This window comes from Diachasmimorpha longicaudata, chromosome 8 (genome assembly GCF_034640455.1).
Source record: "Diachasmimorpha longicaudata isolate KC_UGA_2023 chromosome 8, iyDiaLong2, whole genome shotgun sequence".
In the NCBI taxonomy this organism is placed as follows: Eukaryota; Metazoa; Arthropoda; class Insecta; order Hymenoptera; family Braconidae; genus Diachasmimorpha; species Diachasmimorpha longicaudata.
Genome location: NC_087232.1, coordinates 4568765 through 4593555, shown reverse-complemented (window position 1 = coordinate 4593555; position 24791 = coordinate 4568765). Strand labels below are relative to the sequence as shown.

Sequence of the window (24791 nt, the reverse complement as noted above, 5' to 3'; positions counted from 1 at the left end):
TTCAAATAATGTGAATGAAATATTCGGGTATTGTGAGAGTTTATTGATTTATTAATTAAATTATTTATTCATTTACTGGTTCACTTCAGCTGATTTGATTTCCTTTCACTTTGCGTTCACTTTCATCTTCACAATTAGAAAAAAAATTATCTTAATTTTTTTTCTAAAGTAAATAGACACTGGACAGAAAAAATGATTTATCTATATATTGAATGTCATGAAAAAGTTACTAAACAATACATACAACAAACAAGTCATGCGAAACTTTAATTATGGAGCAACATATTCCTCGATAGTTATAAAATTTATTTTTGTTGTGGATTATGGAAAATACATTGGTCCGTGATATTTTCCATTCAAAAATTATTTTAGATATGAAATATTTGATTAACAAATGAGGAAGACGTTATTTAAAACATCATCCAACTACAAAAATATCATTTTGAATGGTACGGGGATTTTTTTCAAGAGGGTTGGGGGAGGACTTTTGTCAGCCACTCTTTCAGTCTCAAAACTTCAGTTTCAACAATCTCATGCTTCACTCCTGGCAGCTGTACAAACTCGCCCTGGACTCCCAGTTCCTTCAGAGTTCTGTGGGTTGCCTCACCCCATTGATAAGCCACAACATCGTCAGGGGGTCCATGAAATTGTAGCAACGGTGGAGCTCCCTTGTTGTCCTTGCCTTTCAGCTCCTGAATCAAATTTTAACAATTTTTTATACCCAAAATAATCGAGGGGCAAATTACTTTCTCAGTGAGAGAAAAGACTCGTGAATTACCTCGTAAACTACTGAGTTACTGTTGAGGAATGATGACATTACCACACAACCAGCTAATGACCTTTTGAATCTGTATGCAAGGTGCATGGCCAGGCCTGCTCCCATGGAGAAACCCCCAACGACAATTCGGTTCTCAGGGATTCCGTTCTCCATTTCTTCCTCAATGAGTTTAGAAATTTCTTTACAGATTTCGTCAATGGACTCTCTGATCTCCGGGGCTCTCATCGATATTCTCTTTCGATCGAACCAGACGTTGCTGAGCTTTTTCGTGAAACAAATGATGTTCATAAAATATTTTCATTTCATTTCTATCTAACTTCCACTTCGCTATGAATTTCTAATTTATATTCTATTTTAACTTCATCTCTTGCGAAGGAAAAACTTATTGAAACATCTCTATAATTTAGGACAATTGAACATATGTCTATGTTTTTAGAATGATAATTTTTTTAGGTGGATGTTAGAATTGCAATTACGATTGAATCATCAGATAAGTTTAAAAAATCATTGACCTTTTGAAATCGTTGTTATGCTTTCTTACCATTCCCTCTAAAGGAGTATAGGGCTGAGCTGGAGCAGTTGGATAGACCACTTTGACATTTGGAAACGTTAATTCCTTTCGGTTGACCATATCTAGCCATTCTTTGAAATCAGCTCCAGAGCCACCTGAAAGTAAAAACACAGGGCCACTGACGATTGAATAATAAAATGACGAAAATGATCATTCGAATGGTCACTCCCATTCGAGGGTCACATAAATGTTTGATGACCCTACCCTAAAGAATACTTATACAAAAAAATATGGAACATTTTGTCTACAAAACGCAGTTATCAAAAAAGTTATTATGAGCCCCTGGAACCACTCGCTCAGGAGATAAATCCCCAATCATCAAAAAAAAGAGACTAAAAGTAATCAGATAAGAGGCATCAAACATACATCGAAAAATCTATTATTGATTGAAGAATCACCTGATCCATGAAAGAAAAACAACGTGGCACTGTGCTTCCCAGTCGGAGCTACGGTGATCATCTTGGAAAGTCTCGTGGCCATTGAACTTTTCTGAAAAAAAAAAACCACCGTATCACTTGTTGGCAATTAACCCTAACTATGCAAACAGAACACTCAGTGTATGACGTTTATTATCAAAGCACTGAGAGCTGTCTTCATTAATTAAAATGAGTGCTGTAAAAGGCTCGATCGAATTCAACTCTCTCATGGAGCACAATCAGAAGTCAACCTCGAAGGTGAATCCGAAGAGAACTCAACTTCGTCGAGGCCTCTGCCTCTACCTGATATATTTATTTTTCGGGATTTATTGGAGCCATTCACACTGAGGAATTGAACAGGAGTGGACTGAAGTCACGTGGTGATGTAAATACAGCGATGAGCTACTTAGAGTAGAAGGGGGACAGTAGTTAATTATTATTTCCACAATAAAACTAAATCCATTGATTTCCTTGGAGTTTGTCTAGACAAAGAATCCTCCAGTTTCGTCTGGGGTACATTAACTCCTACTCTACCTGGCTCTCAGGCCCATTCCTCATAATTCTCGATGTTTTTATCATCAGTGTGTCTGTATCTCATTATCATTCGTTCTAAAAACAATCCCCCCCCCCTCGCTACATACTCTCATGTTAATCGTCCTCGTGGTGCAGCCACCTGCCCGAATTGACTTTTTTAATTGCAGACAAAATAATTGTTCGATTTCAATGAAACCCTAGCTCCAACGTCCAGTTATAATGTCCACATGTGGGTAATTGGGTTTCATCAGAATCAAAAAAATGTTGTCGTCCCTGTGGACGATGGCCATTAAGGTATTTCTGCAGAGAGATAAATGGGAATAGAAGGAAATGGGGAAAAGAATTGAAACTTTTCCAACATGTCCACGTGATTGTTGGGAATAACCCTGTGAAGTTCTGTTAAAATTGACAGTCTATATTGTCATTGAAAAATTATATACTATGAGTGTGTTGGGGCATAGGATTTTCCGTGCTTCTAGGGCGGAAATGTGTGATCGCATCCAACGAAGTGAGGTTAGAATCGCGCTTTTCCGTTCCTAGGATCATAAAAAAGATGTGGATAAGTCGGGGGTTATCTTCAAAATGGCGTCTGAACCGGACAATTTTCTATTGACTGATCGGTACTTCGATAAATAAAAAAACAGCAGTTTCTAGGAGCTGGTGATGGAAAAAATTTTGAAGAAAGGTTTGGCCTTCTGGCTCCTGTTACCCCTTAACTTCGCGAAGATCATCCACTGGAGACGGATAAACCGGACGGTGCAGTACAATTACCGAGTGTCTTTACCATCAGAATTTTCGCGACAGATTCTGAGAAATATTGCCTGGCGGAGCCACTGGAAACTCAAGGCGAAAACGCAACGCCTCCTCTCTCGGCCCTTTCCCCATAATTCCCGGTGTCCAGTGAATTTGAAAATTCAGGCTGGCGTCCATCCGACAGTTGTCACCGGAGCTGTCACGACTATTTGGATTATCCTCACAACCTGAATTCCACTCCTCGAGAACGTCCTGTTCTATGTTTTGTTGTGGGTGCGCGTCCGAAAAATTCAGTCGTGAATCGATTGCTCCCGCGTTCGATTAGGAAAGTTGGTTCGATAATTAACGAGTGATGAGTGACGAGGATTTATGAAGCAACGGGGGTGAATTATGCAGAGAAGTGGTGAGTTTCTCATTATTTATTGGAATCCTGGGGCTTTGGAACGAGTGACGACCATTTTGGGGCGCCAAATTTTCGCGTCAATAATCGCCTCGCGCCTGCGGGACCCGTCCTAACCTCATGAATTTTTTTGTCATGTGGGTGGGGAACACTAGGGGTGGATGCGAAAGAATGTATTGGATTTGACAATGAACAAGTGAAACCAAAATATTGTTGCTACTTAAAAATTTTTTATCGAAGAATTTTTTTAACAGCGAGAATATTTTGAATAAAAATCATCTGATTTGCAAAGTTAATTTTCATTTCAGAAATTATCACATGGCCTTTAAAATAATAGGAAAATAATCGGATATTTCAGGCCCAGCCTCAATTATTGATGATTCATTGGAGCTCAGATTTCGAATTGTCTTTTTTTTTTTGCTTAGTACCTACCCATTTTTTTCCACCTGAGATATTTTCGGAGTGGGCGCTGCAATCCCCACGAGACAAACTTCATCTTGAAGACTATGGACGACCTTGAAGATGAAAAAAATGATAAATTCAACTCAGCCAATCTAGAAATATTAATGATCAACAAAACTCATCCTCCTTCAAGTGCACTTTCATTCACCGAAATCATGTTTATGGAGAACATTTCGCTGTAGATCATTAACTTGAGTTAAAACAACCACAAGAGCCTGTAAATATGTGAATTGCAGGAGAAAATCATAGCCACTGTCCATGGCGAACTCCACCACAAGTCTTTATTCATCATTGCAGTGTTTACAAGACCTCGCTCTACTCATATTCCGAATAAGGAAAGCACTCGCCGAGAATCGCCCGGAGTAATTCATTCCAGACGGTCAATTAATTTGACCGAATGCGGAGAATGTGTGATAAATACGCTTTCAATTACAAGTCTTATCAAAAATGTACACTGCATATACCAACACACCACACCAGGGCAAATCAGTGGAGTTGATGCGTGGCAGGCGGTTCTCAATTAAATAAATTCTCCGAAGAAAAGTTCAGGCGAAGGGAAAAATAGTGGATTTATACTCATTTATTTTTACGTTCCCCGTTGAACGATATTTAAAAAATATTCAGAAAAAATGTATCTTAATAGTTAGACTCATCCAGAAATTTTCTCGTATCTACAATAGTCCAAGGGCTGTCGCCAATTTTTTTAACTGGTAATTAGGACATTCCAAGACGATTCCACTGCATAAAATGAAATTAAAATGCCACACGAGACCCTTTCATGGAGTCACGAGTGTCGGACGTAAGACTATAGTATATTTATCCTCACAAATCAAGTCCAACTACATTGAAATCTAGTAAGGACATAACTCCTGAAGAGTTATCATCAAGAAAGTTCACCAGCCTTCATAAAATTCAAAAAATAAAGTCAACGTACCACGTGCCCTCACAACATGTTCCCCAACCCCTTGAGAACACCTCGAAGAACTTTGTCAAAGCCCAGTGTATCGCATTTCACTGGAGTATTTAATTATATTCACGTGAACTCCGGGTATTATCTTCCTGTGCATACACACCGAGTCACAACCACAGAGACACTCGATGCATCACTGCGGAATCAAGAGAAAATAGTTTAGTGCAGTCGGTATGTTCAGCACGTGAGGCTCGTGTGGCTGCGGACAATCGTTCGTCGCTTCTAAAAATTGTTGTTTTAATAATTTTTCATTCCTAAGAGTGACAAGCAACGAAATCTGGATTACATCACATCAGGATCACGTTAGCTTTTGTGATCTAACGAAATTATTGATTGAATCATGTATTTGAATTTCTTCATGATGATAAACTAGACGTTGTGCTATTGGATTACAAGGATCCTGCGGTAATTGCGGTTTATTCTAAAATATCAGATGATTCTTATTCGATTTATTTGTCGATCGAGTTTATGCAAGAAGTTGAGATTCGATTCTTTGAATGGGGGAGGTCAGAGCAAAGTGGGACAGCAGAGGACCGAATGTGGAGCAAAATTCAGATAACGATTTTTTGTCTCTGGCATGAAAGGAGGATGAAAGGTTGAACGTTCTCCAAGGTTAATCTCAAGGGCCGAAGGGGGAGGGGGTGGAGGGCCCCATTTTATCAAGGGCTTAACCATGAAGGGGCCCGGAGCGATTGGAAGGATCAAACATTTTCAAGGGTCTGATGAAGAAGCGAATGGTGATCACATCGATCATTTCACCTTTCCCCTTTCAATTTTTTACCTCTTCTGCTTATCACTCCTATTTGATCCTCAGTAGGATTTCATTTGTCTCGTCACTTCAGTCATATTGACCACTTAAACTTTAGATAACGCATTTTTTTCTGTTTCATTTTGCTCCACCTGGTCCTAGTCGATAATAAGACACCACAGAATCACTTTTATCAACTATGAACCACCTGATTCCGTAAAATTCGTTTCTTCAATCACGTGATTCAACATGACAAAGCATTGACTCGTTTTTCCCCTTTCGCTTTAAATAACTTCAATTCTTTCCAACAATCTATTTCCAGCTGCACATACTCAGCCTCTCCACCTATCCCTTCTCAAATTTGCTCCTGCGGTAATTTTTAGGACAAAATAACAGCAGTTGGATATTTACCACAGGATTCGAGAAAGTAATTCCCATAAATTTCCATATTTTTGGGAGACGAATTTATTTACTGAGCGAGTGGTATCAGAAAAAAATGTCTTCAAATCTATTCTACAGCCGATGAATATTCAGCAAAAAACGTTGAGGATTTTTTCTTCTAATTCTACTCGCTGTCAAGATACAGAAGATAAAGAACACTCGAGTATTAAAATTTTTTAATGCTGGAATATTGATGAAAATTAAAAATTGGAAAAAAATCAGGGGAAATTGATTAGGGAGAAGATAAATGAAGTAATTGTAACGCACCCTGAACAAATGCTCACCAACCAACTTCCTATGTGTTATCATGCACATCGACTCTCAATTCCACGCCCTTCTATGATTTCATGTTTCCGGATGACTCCCTCCTACCACCCGAACGGATGCTGTACCACCGCACACGCACCAATGCATTACAAACGATGGCCAATCAACGTGTCAAACTGCGGCATTTCTCTATGTTACCATCGTCGTACTCACCACCAGCGGTAAGTTCCGATAAGGAAAATGATTACAAAATACATTGTCCCAGTTACGGTTTATGTGGCACAGTGGCAAGTTCATGTTTTCACTATTACTTTTCAATATTTTTGATGAACTAGGAAAACCCATTTAATTTATTTAATCATTCGACAAGTGAATTTTATACAATATAATTGCAAATCGTGAATTCTTATCTTCCAAACAATTATTTTTCTCACTATAGCACCTGTCAGTTGCTCTAATGAATCAGTCGTTGGACGTTTACCTAGTAAAGTGGTGAGACATAAGTCGATTCGTCACATATGGTTAAATATGGCGTTATATCGGTAATGGGTTGTTGTTGAGGAAAATGTCAAAATATATTTATGTTGAAGAAATACTTTTTTATTGTCTTATTCGAGGGTTAACTCACCTTTCCCAGTTATACTGGCCTTATCTACTTGACCTTCAGAACTCTTCGACCCTTGATCACCACCTCATCCCCCCACCCCCAACCCCAATGAAAATTATTGCTTTGTTTCATGCTTTTCCATTAATTAAAAATAATAGTACAGGATCCTCTCATTAAGAAGCTCAAGATCCCTAAAGATCATTCCCTTATACTTGACAGGGCAATGATTTCGCAGGTCGTTTGGATGAGAGGGTTGAGCCCTTCATAAACGTCAAAAATATTTTTATTTAAAAATCAAAAACTGCAACAATAATGAATGACATTTTCCTCGCCAATCGCTTTTACCCGGGGCAAATGCCTCTTGGCTTAACATTTTTTTTCTTTATGTAGGAAATGAATGAAAAATAAATTTAGAATAATAATTTCTTTTGCTCGACAATCACACAAGTATCAAATGCACAACGATTGACCGTTAGTCCCTCACAGAGTGCGTGACACACGTAAGTGTATACGACATCACAACAGCTCGATTTAAGGATCGTTCCGGAATTCAATACGGCCAATGAACTTGTCGACTCAATAAAACCTCAGTCGTACTCGCTAGTGTGTTACATTCAGTACGATGATTGATAATCACGTATGATTATAGTGACGAGTGCTTGAAAATTCGATTGATGTGTCTAGTTGGTGTATGTGTGTCAACTGCAGTGATTTGTGGAAGGGAGGAAAAACAATAGGATAATCATGTCGGGTGTTGATAAACGAGGGAGATTGAATCCATCCGTTTTGGCGAAATACGACTGTCATCGAATTCTCAATCCTCAGGTAGAAATCATTACTGACGAATCAACAATCGAAGATTAATATTACGCTTTTATGAAGATGTTTGAAAATATGGAGCTTTCGTAGTTAATGACGAGATTGTTTAATTCATTATGGTTTTTATTATCTTGTAATAGGGAAATAATTCATAAATCTGAGCTTTTCATTAACAAATCCACTTGAAATTACAAATTCATTATTTCAGTTCGGTTGAGTCCTATTTGATCTTTAATTGCTGATAATAATTTTCTAATTTAAAATTTACTATTTACTAATTACAAGAACATTTACTTGCAATTATTAGTATGTCGTACGAGAATATTTAGAGGGATTTACCGGTGTCAAGTGAATATATTTGACAGAGTAAATTTATTAGTCAGCGTAATGGCAACGATTTATCGAACTGTTAGTGAGTTAAAGTGTATAAATTCTCGTTTCAACTATCGAGAAGTTGCACAAATATCAACGTATTAGTGATGAAGTAGTAATTGAGTGTACAGTTCCGGCCCAGCCGATAATTAATGTAATTAGCGCGAACGATCGGCGGATTGATGTGCAATATACTGACTTTCTTCGCCCACAGAGTTCGATTTAGTCGACAGGGCCATTCATTAAACACTTAAAAGGGAGGTCAGAATTTATCGACAAGTGGAATGATAAGTGAGAGGGATGTTTAAGGGCATCCGAGTGGGATTCACTGGAAAGAAATTAATTTTGTAAAAATTACGTGGGGAAACGGTTTATCTGAATGATATAAACTCTAGTCAAATGAAGTGAATGGGTTTCGTTGTCACCACTTGATAAATTTGACAGAACCTCAACTTTATTTGCAACAAAAATATTTGAACAACTTCTGAACGTTACAAATGCTCGAGGGAATTAAGATGAGAGTGCACATAACGTATCGTCTATTCGCTGAGTCGCCAATTAAGGCCACATTGACACCCAGAACGTTCATGACACTTCCTAATACCTCACTCGCATGCCAATGAATCAATTCAGTGTCTATGAACCTCAAATGGCACTTCCTCGCGGTTTATTTAGGGTTTTGCACTCTTAGAGTCCGGTTGCAATACTTCAAAGGGCGAAAGTGGATAGAGTAATTGAAAATTCAGATTGAAGGATAACCAATAGTAGCTTGATATGTACCATACTATAAATCCAGCAATTTTTTATCATCAGATCTATCAATTAAACTATTACCTAACTACCCTACCCTACCCTTTAACTATTTAGTAATCTATTTTCCAAAATGAAATTTTGATTATCTTCGTATTTTCTAAATGCTGTTAAAACGCATTTTTCCTTTTTTCATTGATTCTATTTAACTTCTCCCTTAAATTAATATTTGCATTATATCATTAGACATTATAATTTTTAAAAGTTCTCCAAGAAAAATGAATTACAAAAATTATTTAATTAGCTCTGCTAGATCTGCATCTTCTATTTATTCTTCAGAAGTAATATTGAATCCACTTCTCTTAAAAATGATAAATACCTTTTCATTTGATTGCAAAAAAATTTTAAGAAACACTTTAACTCATTAAGAAAATCATTTATTTGATTCACATACAATTTACTCAATTGAGATGAGGCGAACAAAACGCCTGGCTGGCAAATTTCCGAAAATCGAATTCTCGATGAATTCTCACCCCCTCAGGGCAAAACCGGTTCCCTTTGCCCTGTGGCGACACCACGAGGCTACCACCAACTTCACTCCCTCTCCCCTCCCCACCCATTTGGAATCATTTCTGCACGAACTCTCCTGCCTGTACGAGTTTTCCCCCACTCCGTCTCACATCTGCGTCAGGCGTGGTCGTTAGTTCGTGTCGAGTGTGTCGTTTGAGGGCCAGTGCTTGTAACACTGGATCAAAGCATTTTTCCACCCTGTTCCCCCAGAGTATTTTAAACATTGGGCGAAGAGGAGTCAATTTTTGGATAAAATTTGTGACAAATTGATAATAAATCTTGTGAAAAAAACATATCGGCGAGAGATATTGCTGACAACAATGACCCGAGTGCGGTTCGTGGCTGGTTTGGCCGGTTCGACGTGAATCATCGCCCGGCGTAATATCCCAACAGAACCGAGAGAGAGAGAGAGCGAGAGAAAAAAAGTCACCGAGATATTAATGAACGCGTGAATTGATTAGTTTGTGATACCAGTGGGTGATTGTATTGTTTTATTGGTTACGAAACACACAAGTGACGACATTTCTTTGATAGAGCGATGGTAAATTGATTATCAGTGTGTGTGGGGGGGAGGTGATAGGAGGGTTGGTGATAAGGCTATTTTAGGGGGGTGGGGAGCTTTGTTAGTTCAGTCTCTTCATTTTTTTCCAATCGTTTTGTGTCTCAGTGAATTAAAATTAGAGTTCAATTTTTGTCGTGGGAAATGAGGTCGGTGGGGCGAGTATTGTATTGTGTTGGGCTTGTTTATTGTCTTGATTCAGATACTCGCGATGAACTAATTGATTTCGAGATGATTTTTCAGAAGTGAAGTGGTGAAACCGGGGATGTAAACTGTAATATCTTAGGCACAAGGCTTGTAGATAATATGTTTTTATCATTTTTAAATGGAAACGTTGAAACCCATCAAAAAATTGTAAATTTCACTCTCATCTGGAGCTAGCTATGATTGAAAAAAAATAGTGTTTGTTTCTCTCTTTTATGCTGTCGATTTTAGTCTTGAATTCCCTTTTGGAAATATCTGGGTATGTTACAGAGTCTGGAAAATGAATTTTGTGATATTCTTGGAGTTCTCATTGTTCTGAACGAAAAGTTTTTGATAAATATTTGATCATCTCTTTTCAATCCCGAGATATCCGCAAAAAGCTAAAGTCCAAAGAAATCGGCTCCCCTCTTACACCACATCACTTCTGAAATCCCCCATCACCCACAAAAATGGTCGAAAAATACACAATGTGAACCCTCCGTATTTCCAGTCCCGGATCTCAGTGTAAAGAAGATAAAAATAAAAGCAGACTTGAGCCAGAAAAAGACTGAAAAAAAAAAATTGGAAACCAAAAGGAAGTGATAAAATGTCAACCGAGAATCATAACGGTGGTCATGCGAATGGTGGCATAAAATCGCCCATTGGTCTCGCATCAACAGTTCCAACAACCACCCAATCAACAACATCAACAACAAGAACTCTGTCAAACAATGCGTCGTTCTTATACTCCAGCAATTCATCGATTAATCGTGATAAACCAAGACAGGTACCACCACCAACATTGCCAAAGTATACATCGAGTTTTAACACTGGAACTAATGGAACTACAGACAGATTAACGAGAGATCGGGAATCGGGGGGAAGTTACAGACTTGCGAGTCTTGATAGACTTGCATTGAGGCACAGAATACTCGATGGTGAAAAACAAAACGGAGATAATGGAAATGCGGTAAGATTATTTGCTTGAAGAGATGAAGATGAAAGGAGGGTCGATATCTACGTGATTTTCATGATTTATAATAAAGCCTTGACGTCGTGGCACTTATAGAGATGTCCCTCCTCAAATGATCTTGCAATTGTCGTGTCAGTCATCAGTTTAATTGGGCGCAACATACTGCCATTTGAGAAAATTTTCTTAATTTTAATTGGAAAATGGCTTATCTGAATCGAATACATCGGTTCATGTAAAGATTTTATAGATTTTTATTTGCGTCAACAGTCAGATGAAGTGAATATGTTCGGAAAAACCTATTTTATGTCTAATTCTCAAGAGAAATTGTGTAGGACATCAATTGGAGACAATGTCAGTCGACAGAGGTTGGTTTCCAACAAACAATTCTTGGACTCCTGGTGCGAATCTTTAGACACAGATATCTGCTGAGCATAACTTGTCCAACAAAAACAAAAATCTCCTTGATCCAAATTACGATTTTATCACTTGAGAATTGCATGTCGCGAAGAACGATTGCATCAATACAAAATATTTCTTTGCTTCGATTCTTCAGAGTAAACAAATTCATTTGATCCTGACAATATTGCTAAATTAAGAGGAAAAGTCACTGATGTGTCGCTTTATTTGATTCGAATGTGCCATTACTCGGAACGTTTCCATCGTATTTCATCTCATTGAAGTTCAACATGACATGTCATGAAGGGAAAAACCCTCCAGTTGAAAAAAAAATGTGAAGGTCTTCATCCAAAGATAGAAAAGTGCGAGTTGAGGGCCACTGGGAGAACACATGGCCTCCCTTGTGGCACAACGAGGGGCTCAGTGGGGGTGAGCTCACCCTTCCGAAACTTCCGAGGGTAGTAGACCCTAGGGATACACATTTCTTTCGAATCTCGTTGTTTCATCGTGAGGAATAATCCTTCCCGAAATTATCGGAGAACGGATGAAGTCACTGATGACAGGGATCTCTCCCAAAAAACTTTACGAACTGCATTCGGACTCCTAATCCCTTTTGAAGGTGCCAACTAATTATTTTTCCTCCCTCTCAATATTTTTCATCACACGATTGAATTTTACTTTGAGACCTTGAACTTGACTGATCTCACGTGAAGTAGCGTCTTTGGCAATGAAAAAATAACTGGTGTGCGTTATAGAAACACTTTATTTGGCATTTCTTACGTTTTCAATATGATAATAATTAATTAAGTTCACATTAGTAGTTGTGAGAGCCAGGGAATTTTTTTCGGTTTCAAACAGAAATGTTTTAGATCATTTTAGTCAATTTTTCGTTAAATAATTAAAGAAAATGTAACATTTCACTGATTGATCTTCTATAACAGCACATATTTCCATCATTCACAATTGCTACACTCTGATAACAGAGACCTTGACGACAGTCTTGGATTACAATCCTCGCGGCACGGATCCTTGACGATACTGTCTCATATTTCTCATATTTTCTAATTTTGTATCCAACATACTCTCCACAATTCCCGAGTAACACATGTCGGTGAGACCATAAAGCTATTTTATCTCTCGAGTGTTTCAACTTGACGACTGGAAATAACATCCTTCTCGGAGCGTGGGTGGATGGACATTTTGTGGAGAATTTTGAATAAAAATAGGGTCAGCCGGTGATTCCGGTGAATGTGAAAGCCCGAAGGGGTGGAGGGGAAAGCGTCACCACCGAGCGTTAAGAACCTTTTATGAGGGAGGGAAGAAAGGAAAATGAAAGAGAGTGTTCGGGTCATGTCTTGTATGCCCTCTTCTTCATGTACTGTAACCACACCAGAGTTCATGAAAGGTTATTCATCGGGGATTTTGTCAGCATCTTCTTGACTGAGAACTGGACGAGGTGCGTCTGGAGGAGAAAGACGAGTTGATAAGATGTCTGGATCAACTGATCATGAACGACTAACTGAATAATTAATAAACAAAACATTTTTTTGAAGGGACGAATATTTTTTTTTGAGCAGTAATTTTATTTTATATTTCTGAAAGGAACCAAAAATTTATTAATTTCGCTGGTAGTTTTGAAAAATTGTTCTGAAATTGCTTTTCTTGAAGATTTTTTTTTTGCAGCACCACAAAAATCGGTGTAATTCAGTCCACCCCGTTTTTGCGCTTGTGGCACGTGTACTGAGGGACGAACCCTCTTCCTTTGAAGGGAGAGACCATTATAACCGTAGCTTGAGGGTATGAATTGGGTTACACGAGTGTGGGCCAAAGTACCCGGTCGAGTTGCTAGTTACCTCGGGATAACGCTTACGTGAGTCACAAGTCGGGGGTGGAGGTTGTATCGAGTTACAACAGGCTGTTGATCACTCGATATTAATCCGAAGTGACGTTCGATGCTCTGTGTAAATTAATTCTGAAGTATGCGAAGTTAAATCTTTCTTGGAAAGTTCATTTTAGGGTGTGAATTGCTCCTAAAAGGACAGAATTTTTATCAACAGTTGACACTCGACATTCATTGGATCGATTATTATCAATTGTGTTGTGCCAGACTGTCGATTCAATTTTCTAAAATGGATTTAAAATGGAAGGACAAGGGGAGGGAGTCGAGGGTCATCTGGGAGAGCCCGGAGAATTTAGCGAATCGCTCCACTTGTCTCCTCCATCGGACTCTCAATTTGACCTGCCCAATAGCTTCGATAATACGAAAATTTACAGACCCACCTGTCTCTGTCGTTTGACCCCTCAAAAACTGGATAGTACCCATTGTTTTTTAAATAATAAAAACGAGGACCGACGTCATGATTTTTTTTGCATAAAAAATCGAAATTTTTTGGAGAATTTATTGCACTAAAAAGGGAGCTATTATATATTCGACAGAAAGGGCACATTCACATGTTGAGAGTGAGTGGATCACACTCGAGAGCTGTCAAGCAGACGATTTTAGGAAGTACGGGGTGTAATGTAGGTCGGTAATGCACACAGTATGGAGCTGCGCCATTGATTTTCTGGGGATTGTTGGGCACGAGGGGTATACTTTTGATACATTCTACTTTCACCTCTGTTGCGATTTGTGACACTAAACGAAGCTCTACATTGCTCCAGGCAAATTTTAAGAATTTTATGTCTCTTCTCGTTCTGAATCATTGGTAATTCATAAGCAGCTTTCAGGTAAAATAAGCGGAAATTTAAAAATCTTGTTGAACTTTCGTTATGCGAAGAATAAATTATTCACTAGTCTCCTCACACTTCAAGTTCTGAAGAAAATGAAATCGATTTCTTTCCAAACTCGTTGGTTCTAACATTACTGTAAAGATACTTGTGGAATGCACTAAAATAAAGACCTGTCGTCATCTGAACTATTTTAGAACAAAGGATTTAGATCTGGTTCAATGGAAACTATTGATTTCTCCAGGGTCGATAAGAATAATACTTATATCTCTTTTAATTAGTGGAACGACAGGACTACTATATAATTTAATATCGCAGTGCATCGTCATTAATATTTTATTCGTCCCAATTCTGCAAATATCACGAACCCTTTCATATTTATTATGAGATGATGAACAAAAAATGTATCTCGTAATATTTTCCCCTAAACCCATTCGTTCCAAAAATAATTGAATGAAATTTTGAAGACTTTAAAATATGGAATTCCAGTTTTATACATTTTACATTTATCTCGTAAAGAAATATTGCTTCAGGAAAGTGATACGAAATCTTTTATGTTCGTCATAAAATAATCTACCGAAAATGTTTTATGATATTTCTCTTTAAAATCGTTCATTAGCGAGATAACTAGTCGTTAAACGATAGTAAAGTCTGGACTGTTGAAACTATAAAATGCCTTGTTATGCCTTCCAGATGCAAACAAAGCGAGAGTTATTCTTCAAATCGGAACCAGGAGTGCTGACATCCCCATCAGTACCATCAGTACCTCCACCCCAGCCTCCAGCAACTGGACTAACAACATCGACAACAGTATCACCAGCAACTGCTCCCCCAACAGCGCCCATAAAGCCGAGACTACCTCCAACAAATGTGACCTCGAATCAGACCGATGCATCTGAGGACAGTAACAAACGAGAATCCAAATATGACAGCAACAAAGAGGCCAGTGTGCAGTTGCATCCACGCCCAGCAATACCCACGAAGCCTAAAGAACTCGATGGATATGTTGGCTTTGCCAATTTGCCGAATCAGGTCTACCGAAAGGCTGTCAAGAAGGGTTTTGACTTTACACTGATGGTTGTTGGTGAGTGCAAAATCACCCACCACTCTTTAATGTCATAGAATTAATTTATTAATTAATTCTGATATAATTGATTCACACGTCATGCAATGAAGACGTGAAACTGAAAAAACCAATTTCATTGGGAATTTCTATTTTTCGGGAACATTGCAAAATTAGTTGAGCGAAACTCACGAATTTTCTATTGTTTTATCGAGTCTTTCGGGCTTTGAAAGTGGAACGTACAAATATAATAAACAATTACAGTGTAATCGTATTGCCGTGGAAGGTAATTTAATAATCTTTGCATTGCGACGTGATTCACTCAAATTGTTTCGTTTGTTCAGAATATATAGGATTTCGAATGGCACTGGTTTCGGTGAAATTTTTCGTATGGCATTCAAAAGCGAAGTAAACTGAAAATTCATACAGTTTCACTTACTCCCGTCCAGAATTAGCTTAGCTCGCTTTAGATGCGGTTGAACCCTAAACAGAGAAGTTCAAGTGCTTGCACTTGGTGGCCATATGTTTCGCATTCAGCTCGTTTGAAATGCCCTTCACTCGATTATTTCCGACAATGTATAAAATACCTGTGGCTTTTTCTTGCAGGAGAGTCCGGTTTGGGGAAATCAACACTGATAAATTCAATGTTCCTGGCTGACATATACAGCGCTGAGTATCCTGGACCTAGTCTGAGAGTCAAAAAGACAGTTGCTGTGGAAACGACGAAAGTCTTGTTGAAGGAGAATGGAGTGAATCTCACGTTAACGATTGTTGATACACCTGGCTTTGGAGATGCTGTTGATAACAGCAATTGGTAAACAATAACATTTATGTCATAAGGGCTTTAACTTGATAAATATAAATTTTGGATTTTTGGCAACTGCGATTTTCTGAGTAAAATTAAATTGAAAGGGAAAAAGAAATCAATAATTGATTTTGTTTTGCCAATAAATAATGCATACTGCAAAAAAAAACATTCATAAATGATTTAAAAAGATCTACTGATGCTCTTATTTCAGTTGGGTACCAGTAATCGAATACATCGAATCGAAGTACGAGGAATTTTTGAATGCCGAGTCACGAGTGATTCGACGACAAATACCAGACAGTCGTGTGCATTGCTGTCTGTACTTTGTATCACCAACGGGTCACGGTTTGAAGCCACTCGACGTTGAATTTATGCAGCGGTTGCACGACAAAGTTAATATTATACCAGTCATAGCCAAGGCTGACACCATGACTCCAGACGAGTGTGCGCACTTCAAGAAGCAAGTGAGTCACATGCATTTTTCTTTCACAAAATAAACGATAGAAAAATGAGATAAGTAAAACAGTATTTCAAATGCTCATGATTTCATTGCAGATACTCAACGAGATAGCGCAGCACAAGATTAAGATATACGAATTTCCCGAGGTAGAAGAGGAGGAGGACAACAAATTGCATAGAGTACTGAGGGATAGAGTGCCATTTGCGGTGGTTGGAGCTAATACTGTCGTGGAGCACGAGGGAAAGAAGGTTCGGGGGAGGAAATATCCTTGGGGTGTTGCTGAAGGTGAGGGGAATGTAGTTCAGCAACTGGATAAATTTTAATTCAAATAATTCAAAATAATTCCTGGAGTCGAAAGATTAATTTTATTTTCTTTCAGTGGAGAATCTGGAACACTGTGACTTCATTGCGCTAAGAAATATGGTGATAAGAACTCACCTTCAGGACCTCAAGGAAGTAACGAATAATGTGCATTATGAGAACTTCCGTTGTCGTACACTTGCTGGATTAGGTGTCGACGGTAAACCCACGAGAATTTCGAACAAGTGAGTGACTGACCCCCCTTGAACTAATTAACAATCTTAGTCCGATGAATAATGAAGTCAGGAAAAAGCGATAAGCAGGACAATGTTACTTAGTTGCCTCCAGTTTTTTGTCATTTTCAATCGATTCAGTCGATTTTCCATTTCATAGAAATAAATTCATGAAAATTCAATATAATGATTTCGAGACTGCAATCGGGAAATTCCTCTTCTTCATTCATCTGTACAAGGAAAACTTCAACAATTATCATCCTCCATCCATTAACAATATTTTCCTTGTGAATCGTCAACAACAAGTTGATGAAAATGTGAAAAATTAGTGAATGAAAAAAGCTTGGAAGCACTGAAAACCAGAAAAGTGTCGGGGACAAGCTTGTGCATGCAAACTCAACGAAGAGATGCGAATAAGACAATAGATTGAAGAGAATGGCAGCGACAATTAGACCTAGAGAGTGGAATACTGTCTAGTAATTTGAATAATTTTCATGATAAAATTTTAATAGTTTATTTCTTTCGGTTAGTTTATGCCCACCAGGAGTGATGAACAGTTTCATGACAGTTTGGTAAGTTCTATATTATCCGAGGCTGCCAATTATCTACTGTTTTGTGTGCACAAGACTTATCAGTATTATTTCATTAAAATTTCTCCAAGCGGAAATTATTGCAATTTCATTATCTGAATTGCTAAGTTTCTGGTATAATGAGGGGGCTATTTCAGTATAACAAAGGCACTGGGGTATGATTCCACATACATATCTGCAGTAATTGATGTAATTGTGGAATTTTTGGATTTCATCGTCATCTGTTTTTGTAGGAAGTTAGTTGAGGAGTGGTAAATCGTAATGGATTCTATGTTTTTTAAATTATTGAATTATCTCGGAATTTATTGATTCTAGGAGAAAATTGTCAGAAGAATGTTTTTCTGGAGTTAAAATATTCTAGAAAAATTTTCTTTTCACATTTTCGGATGAAACTACTCCTTAACGCGATAATGTTATTGTTAACAAGGGCTGAAGGGTCGATTGTTCTTGAGTTGTACATGTGATTGATTGTAAAAATGTCATAAGAATTTTTGCGACTTGATATTTCTTCGAAAAATGACTCTTCATATTTTTGAGTTAAAGATATCTCTATCACATTGTTTAATTATTAGCAAAACGAGGAAGATCGATTTCTCACTCTCTTAAGTTTTAAATTGTCCGTAATAATGAATTCATCTCGAAAATACCTGGTTTATTCCTCTTATTTTAGGAATCCACTAGCCCAACTGGAGGAGGAGAAACGTGAGCACGACAACAAAATGAAGAAGATGGAAACAGAGATGGAGCAGGTGTTTGAAATGAAAGTCCGTGAGAAGAAGCAAAAGCTTAAGGATTCCGAGGCAGAAGTAAGTACTCGACTTTTATTGGAATATTTTTCTACCATTTTACTGATTTTTTCGAAATACATACGTACATGCATGATACATGCGAGCATTTCTGGATATAAAAAATATATGTATTTTCCATTTGCAATTACAGTTGCAGAGACGACATGCCCAGATGCGTTCGTCACTGGAGCAACAGTTGAGGGAGCTCGAGGACAAAAGGCGGGCATTTGAAGCTGAAAAACAAGTCTGGGAGCAACAAACCGGCCACAGTATTGATGAATTGCGCAGACGTAGTTTGGAAGCCAACTCAAAAGAGTGAGTATTCATCAATTAAGCACTATTGCAATTGTGATTTCATCCCACATTTAGACTATTCTTTCCTGTTGCTGTCCTGCGTTTCGATATTCACTCGTTTCATCCGCAGGAGAGCCTCAATTTCATTTTCATTATTTGTTTTTGTCATCTCAATGTTATCATCGATCAATGACAATGACTATTGAGATTACTAATGGATGTTCAATGTCTCTTCTGCATGCATGCGGCAGTTTATTCAACTTCCATAAAAAGCAAATGCTATGGGAATTGAGGAATATGTGAAAACGTTTTAATCTGTGGTAATGGATTATTCTTTTCAATTTTACGAATATTTTCTTTCTGATTTTTTGAATTTTTCTGGTTCAAGCATTTTTAAGGGAGGGATTTGAGGAGAGTCGAGTGTAACAATTCGATGTTGTGAGAAATCTGCTTTTGACATTTAATAGAATGGTGTTGTGATGTTAATGATTAGTGGTTCTAGGAAAAAATATCAACAGATATATTTCGATAGGATTTTTTTCTCTCACATTTGTTCCCGCAATCACTCTTGCTGAAGATAAATTAAGTGGCCCGGGGAAGTCGAAAGCACTCGAATATCCCAAAAGTCGAGGGATAAATCCCTCAATGAAAAAAGTTGATGATCAAAAGGTCTCAAGAGTCAATTGAGTGATTTAGCCCTCGACTAAACAAAAGCAAAATTTTCTGAGTCGTGCAAACTACTCATGTTTTTTTCGCCTGCTCCATTTTATCCCACTCTTCCAAAGCCCTTGTTTATCTTTCACAAGCATCTTGTACTCAGTTATACCCACAAACCCCCCTATAATCGCTGGCCGATAAATAGTGAATAGTGCCCACATAAACGCCGCAATTACACGCTTACAAAAAAAAAAAATATTCATTTCTGCTTATTTGTATGTTTGCTTTGTATACGAATACCGCGGTGTCCATTTATCTAGGACTTGCTCGATGTCCTCCGAGGGATCCGGCGGTGGAGGGGGTACATTGAGGGGATCACGTGGCTTGGGAAGTCTTCTTCGTCGTCACGCCAGTTTCAAATCACCACAAGACAACCCCCCACAGATTCAGCTTGTCATACAACATCCCGAGCATTCTTAATTCAATCATTTACGATTAATTAGATGTTTAGATTTAATACGAGAAACATTTATGCTAACATTTTTGTAGAAGGCAACTAATTATTCATGATTTTTTTTCACAATTAAGAGTGGAATAAGATTAACTAATGAGTTTTGTTGACTTTTCGAGATTTTTTTCACCAAAACATGAACATAAAGACACATTTTGGAGGTAAAGAGGACGATGTTTTGCTCGAAATATCATTGACTATTTTTCTGGTGCAATACTATTCAGAAAAAATAATTGAATTCTTATTATGAATGAGGGAATTGGGGGGCAGAATGACTTGTTCTTGATGTAGTACTTAAAACAAGACCAAAACTGCTTTTCATGTGTTTCGAATATCTCCAAGTAGCAGAAGGATAGCAAAATTTTTGTGGCAACTCTTGAAAAAATGGTGCTCAGGAAATTTTCAATGTCTTTCTTCAGTCGGAGGATATTCACGAAAAAATGAATGCGAAAAGAACTTTATTAATGTCGTCCATAAAAGCTTCTCCACGAAATCTTTGATATCTTGAAGTTGATTCAGTGAAATTGAACGAACAAGTCTCATTTTGAAGAAGAAAAAATGTCTTCAAAATGAAAGAAAAAATTGTTCAATTGAAATCCTTCGTTCACAAGATGTTACTGATTAAAAATATATATATATATTGTTCGTTTCGGCATTAAATTAGTTGAAAAATCCTCTTTATATCCTGTAATTATACACTCCATCCGCGAACACTGGTAGAAAATTTCGTACGCCTCATTTTCAGTCATAAATTAACACAAAAATATTTCCGAATATTAATAAAACAATTTGTGACTCATTTGACAGTTTCATCGTTTATATTACTAATAGTTACGTTTGATGACGATGTAACGAAACGATTGAATACTAATTTCTGTTTTTGGATTAATTAAAAATTAACATGAGCACTCATTTGTAAACTCCTCAAGCTGTCGTCGTTATTAATGATGATAAGATGATTAATGACTCTGGATGAATACATTTGAGAGACAGCTTGACAGAGTATTAATGAAATTCAATCATACTAGTTCGTTGTAGATGGATAATTCCATGAAAATTGTATTGTCATACTCATTTTTATAAATTTGCAAATAAACGTAATGCTTTCTTACAAATTATTCACTAACCAAATTTGTCCTAGTACGAGAGACAGAAGAACAAAATTATTTTATCGAAATGGGGGAGAGGAATTATGGGACGAAATCATTTCAATTGAAGCGTCAATATCTCAGGATTGACAGAGTCAAATTTCTCTTTTTTTTTCATTTCCAAGCAAATTTTACAGAGTTTGGAATGAAGAAAATTTTTTTTAATTCGGATCATTTGATTGGAAGATATTGAAAAATTTGCCTCCAAAAAATTCCTCAGGAATTAGTTTGTGAGAATAGCTTACGATCTGCATTTCTGTTCTGTTCCATCTAAATATTTTGCTATCAATTGCTGTTTGTATTTATCGCTTGGATGAATTTCTCGTTGTTAAGATGATTTTTTTGCGCTACTCAGTTGTGTCAGCATGAGCCTGAGTTGCCACGTTTAGGTATCATTGAGTCAGAGAGGGAAATGGCAAAAGGGAGATAAAACCGCTGTCTTTAAACGGTAACCCTTTAAGAACGGCGGAGTCAAAATTTTGGATTTTTGCACATCTTTAAGATCTTTTTATAACTTTTAAAATGAGCCTTGATTTGCGGAAATCGCATCGTTCTTTCTGAAGCAAGCGAGCGTTGAAGATGGCTCTTTTATCTGACTCTTCATTTTAATATTGGGACTCGGAAAAGAAAAGAAATAGATGGAGACGGGAAAGGAGAGCATGCGGGGATGACTTCTGCTTGGAGTTGTGCCCTTCTTTAAAGCATGCGCAAATAGTGTCAACCAACTGTGGTTGGCATGCAAAAATTATTTGAGAGCTGGAACTAATGAAAACATGTTTTTTCATTTTGCGTTTTCTTGGGAATGATAATCTTGACGAGGAAATATCCAATAAAAAATCGTATTTAATGAAATATTTCATGAACCAGATGGAAAGGGCTGAAGACATTTTTTGGCTGGATCATAGAATAATAAAGATAATTCATAAAGACAATAAGCGAAAATTTAAAAAACAAAATTGAAAAAGTCAATTTTTTACATTTTTTTAAATACCACGTTATTTTGGTAACAAATAATTTAATTTTCTTTCTGTAGACCATTTAATTCTCTACAAAAACGCTTTTTACACATTTCCATTTGTACCTCTGTCATTCCCGAGAAATTTTCAAAATAAAAAAATCAAAAAGATTTCAGACAATTCAACCCAACTCCAGAATTCCCCAAGAAAATTAAAATCATACGACCCACGACCCCTAAATCATTTAAACGTCCACTTTTATCCTTTCAGGACCGTCGACGGCAAGGATAAAAAGATGAAGAAAAAGGGGCTCTTCTAAGCGACCTCAAGGCCTCGAGGAAGCGAAAAAAAAACTGAATAGATGAGTCCCACGCAACGGCTGTTTCCCCTCGCACGATTTATTAAACACAAGTCTTTATTGCATAGTTAAAGAAATAAAAAAAAACACAAAACGTAATCACTGAATGTAAAAAAATACAATTTGATATAATAATCTTTAAATGATTTTTGTACATGACGACTTATCTTTAGAGAGAGAAAAAATAGCTTGACATTCATCATTTTTATTCAGTCAAATAGTGAATCGATAATGAGGTGAGGAACTAAAAGAGAAGAATAATAGCAATAATTAAGAGAAAGAAGTAATAACATTAATTAACTCTCATGGAGTGCGTCTGATTCATCAATCTCTTCCAATAATCCACAATTAATTAATTATGAGGATCAGTAACTATTTTATTTATGTTAATTGTACATGTAAATGTGAGAATTAATTATTTTGAATGACAGATTATTCTGTATCGATGATTTTTTTAGGGTCAAGTGACTATTTGAGGCAAACGTGTGCTTAATTTATCATTCCTTGGAATTTCGCGACAATTAGGATTATTTATGGTGAGTTAAATTGAAAGAACATGTGCCAAAATGGTTTGAAGAAGTGGGAAAGTTGGAGTTTTTTTTTAAAGTAGAGAGAATTCAATTCGTTTTGGCATTTACATCCTGGATTTTTTTTGTATTGAGGGACATTAGCCTTTTCATGTCTCGCAATCATTGACTGACTGAGATTTACAGTTTTTTCAAGATTTAGTTCGAATTACCTAGGCCATGGGTAAACTCTATGGAAATGTCAAATTTAATTGACAACATTTTTCTGTTGTTTACATTCATTCCAGAACGTAATCAGTCGTTTCGTTCGTTATGACATTATATCAATGACCATTAACACTATACAAATAATATCAGAAGAAAAAATTCTTATGGATTTCCTCTCAAAACAACTCACTCGCAAGATAAATTCAATGAACATCGATGTTAAATTTGACATTTCCCGTTTTTCTACGTTCCGTTTAATAGTCAATCGTCTCGGTAACGAGTGATTCTACCAAAAAGTATCAACAGACGTTTTTTAATGAAATTTGATCCCCTACGAACAAAAAGATGTCTTGACTTGTTTCGCCAAACGCAATCCCTTTCCGGAAATGAATTCCTTATCAACAAACACGACAAAAATATGAGAAACAACTCCCACTATCAAAACAAAACCCCCTACTCCTTACACTTCCGGCATATCCTCATTGATCGATTTTGCAACTAACGAAGAAACAAAAAAACAATTATTGTTATTTTATGGAATGACGGAAAACGGCGCAGCATTGACCACGTTCTCATTACCCAATAATTTCCGCTACAACATAAACAATGATCACGTTTTTTACCGCTTGAATGAGTCGTCCATACATACCTATAATCAAACTCGTAGCTATAAAGTACAAAAGCACTAGAAGAAATAATAAAATAATGGAGGAAACTAAATGAATGACAAACGAGTCACGGAAATTCGTTCAACTTATGACGTGATGAAATGAAGAAAGGAGTGTCGATGGCTCGACAAGTCCTGACTTAGTATTATAATGGTGAGAGAGCAATTAAGTACATAAGTTTCATATGAACGAAGGAGTCAATTGTCTCTGTAGAGTCAAAGGGCGACGAGGGAGCTTTTAAAGATGTTTAAAAAGTCTACTCGGAGATATCTCCCAAGAGCCCTTTCAATCATGTATATCTCGAGAATAAATGAGGCGATTTGAGAGATTTTTTTTTCATTTTGATGAAAATTTATCTATCTTAAAAATGAGAAAAAAAATATCGAAATTCACTCAGCCATTTTTGAGATATCGGCGACTGAAGAAGATTTCCTTTTGACTGGATACAGACGATTAATCCTAGATTATATTTTGCCGTGCCAGAATAAAGCAACGCTGCCGCCATTTCTTAATGAATATTAGATGTATTAATTATAAGGATGTCCGGACGCTGCAGACTAGAAGAGAAAAACCGGTAATCATGTAATCGATTGACGAGATCTATAAAAAAAACGTAAAATACAACTATTACATTTTATTTTTCTCTGTTGGATTTTTGTGTTTTCCATTCCTCTGGGGAAATTTATTGGGAGAATTTAGGTGGATCGGTTCAGCTGTAGTTGGACCTATGGAGAAATTTTGATGGGGTCGATGGACTGCAGATGACCTACATCCTGGTCCACGTGTTCCAGAATTTTTTGGATGAACTTTTGGAGTCTATTGAAGAGTGAAATTTGATTGAGGAAATTACAGAATTAATTCCTTGGAACACGCATATATCTTCATAATTAATTATCCCATTGAAGTAATAATTGTATTCATGTTAAT

The 24791-nt window shown here is 37.1% G+C and overlaps 2 protein-coding genes across 11 annotated transcripts; one reads left to right on the top strand and one right to left on the bottom strand.

The window, feature by feature from the left end:
• Window positions 1-285: 285 nt before the first annotated feature.
• Window positions 286-6403, bottom strand: LOC135165159 (lysophospholipase-like protein 1). Of its 3 annotated transcripts, none has more exons than XM_064126174.1 (5): window positions 6341-6403; window positions 1748-1838; window positions 1320-1444; window positions 779-1039; window positions 286-692 (listed from the first exon to the last, which is right to left on the bottom strand). In XM_064126174.1, the coding sequence occupies exons 1-5, from the start codon at window positions 6386-6388 to the stop codon at window positions 465-467; spliced, it is 753 nt and encodes a 250-aa protein (XP_063982244.1). In that variant the 5' UTR covers window positions 6389-6403; the 3' UTR covers window positions 286-464. The 3 variants fall into 3 exon arrangements, with proteins under 3 accessions (XP_063982244.1, XP_063982246.1, XP_063982245.1); XM_064126176.1 differs by lacking the exon at window positions 6341-6403 and adding an exon at window positions 3009-3111; XM_064126175.1 differs by lacking the exon at window positions 6341-6403 and adding an exon at window positions 2069-2381.
• On the top strand, window positions 3156-24501 carry LOC135165141 (septin-7). Of its 8 annotated transcripts, none has more exons than XM_064126136.1 (11): window positions 9562-9999; window positions 10712-11170; window positions 14990-15380; window positions 15966-16173; window positions 16379-16631; window positions 16723-16912; window positions 17007-17172; window positions 17691-17732; window positions 18421-18556; window positions 18690-18853; window positions 19810-22348. In XM_064126136.1, the coding sequence occupies exons 2-11, from the start codon at window positions 10808-10810 to the stop codon at window positions 19967-19969; spliced, it is 2073 nt and encodes a 690-aa protein (XP_063982206.1). In that variant the 5' UTR covers window positions 9562-9999; window positions 10712-10807; the 3' UTR covers window positions 19970-22348. The 8 variants fall into 8 exon arrangements, with proteins under 8 accessions (XP_063982214.1, XP_063982212.1, XP_063982213.1 ...); XM_064126139.1 differs by lacking the exon at window positions 19810-22348 and adding an exon at window positions 19084-19782; XM_064126140.1 differs by lacking the exon at window positions 19810-22348 and adding an exon at window positions 22375-24501 and having other exon boundaries at window positions 9564-9999.
• The last annotated feature ends 290 nt before the right edge of the window (window positions 24502-24791 follow it).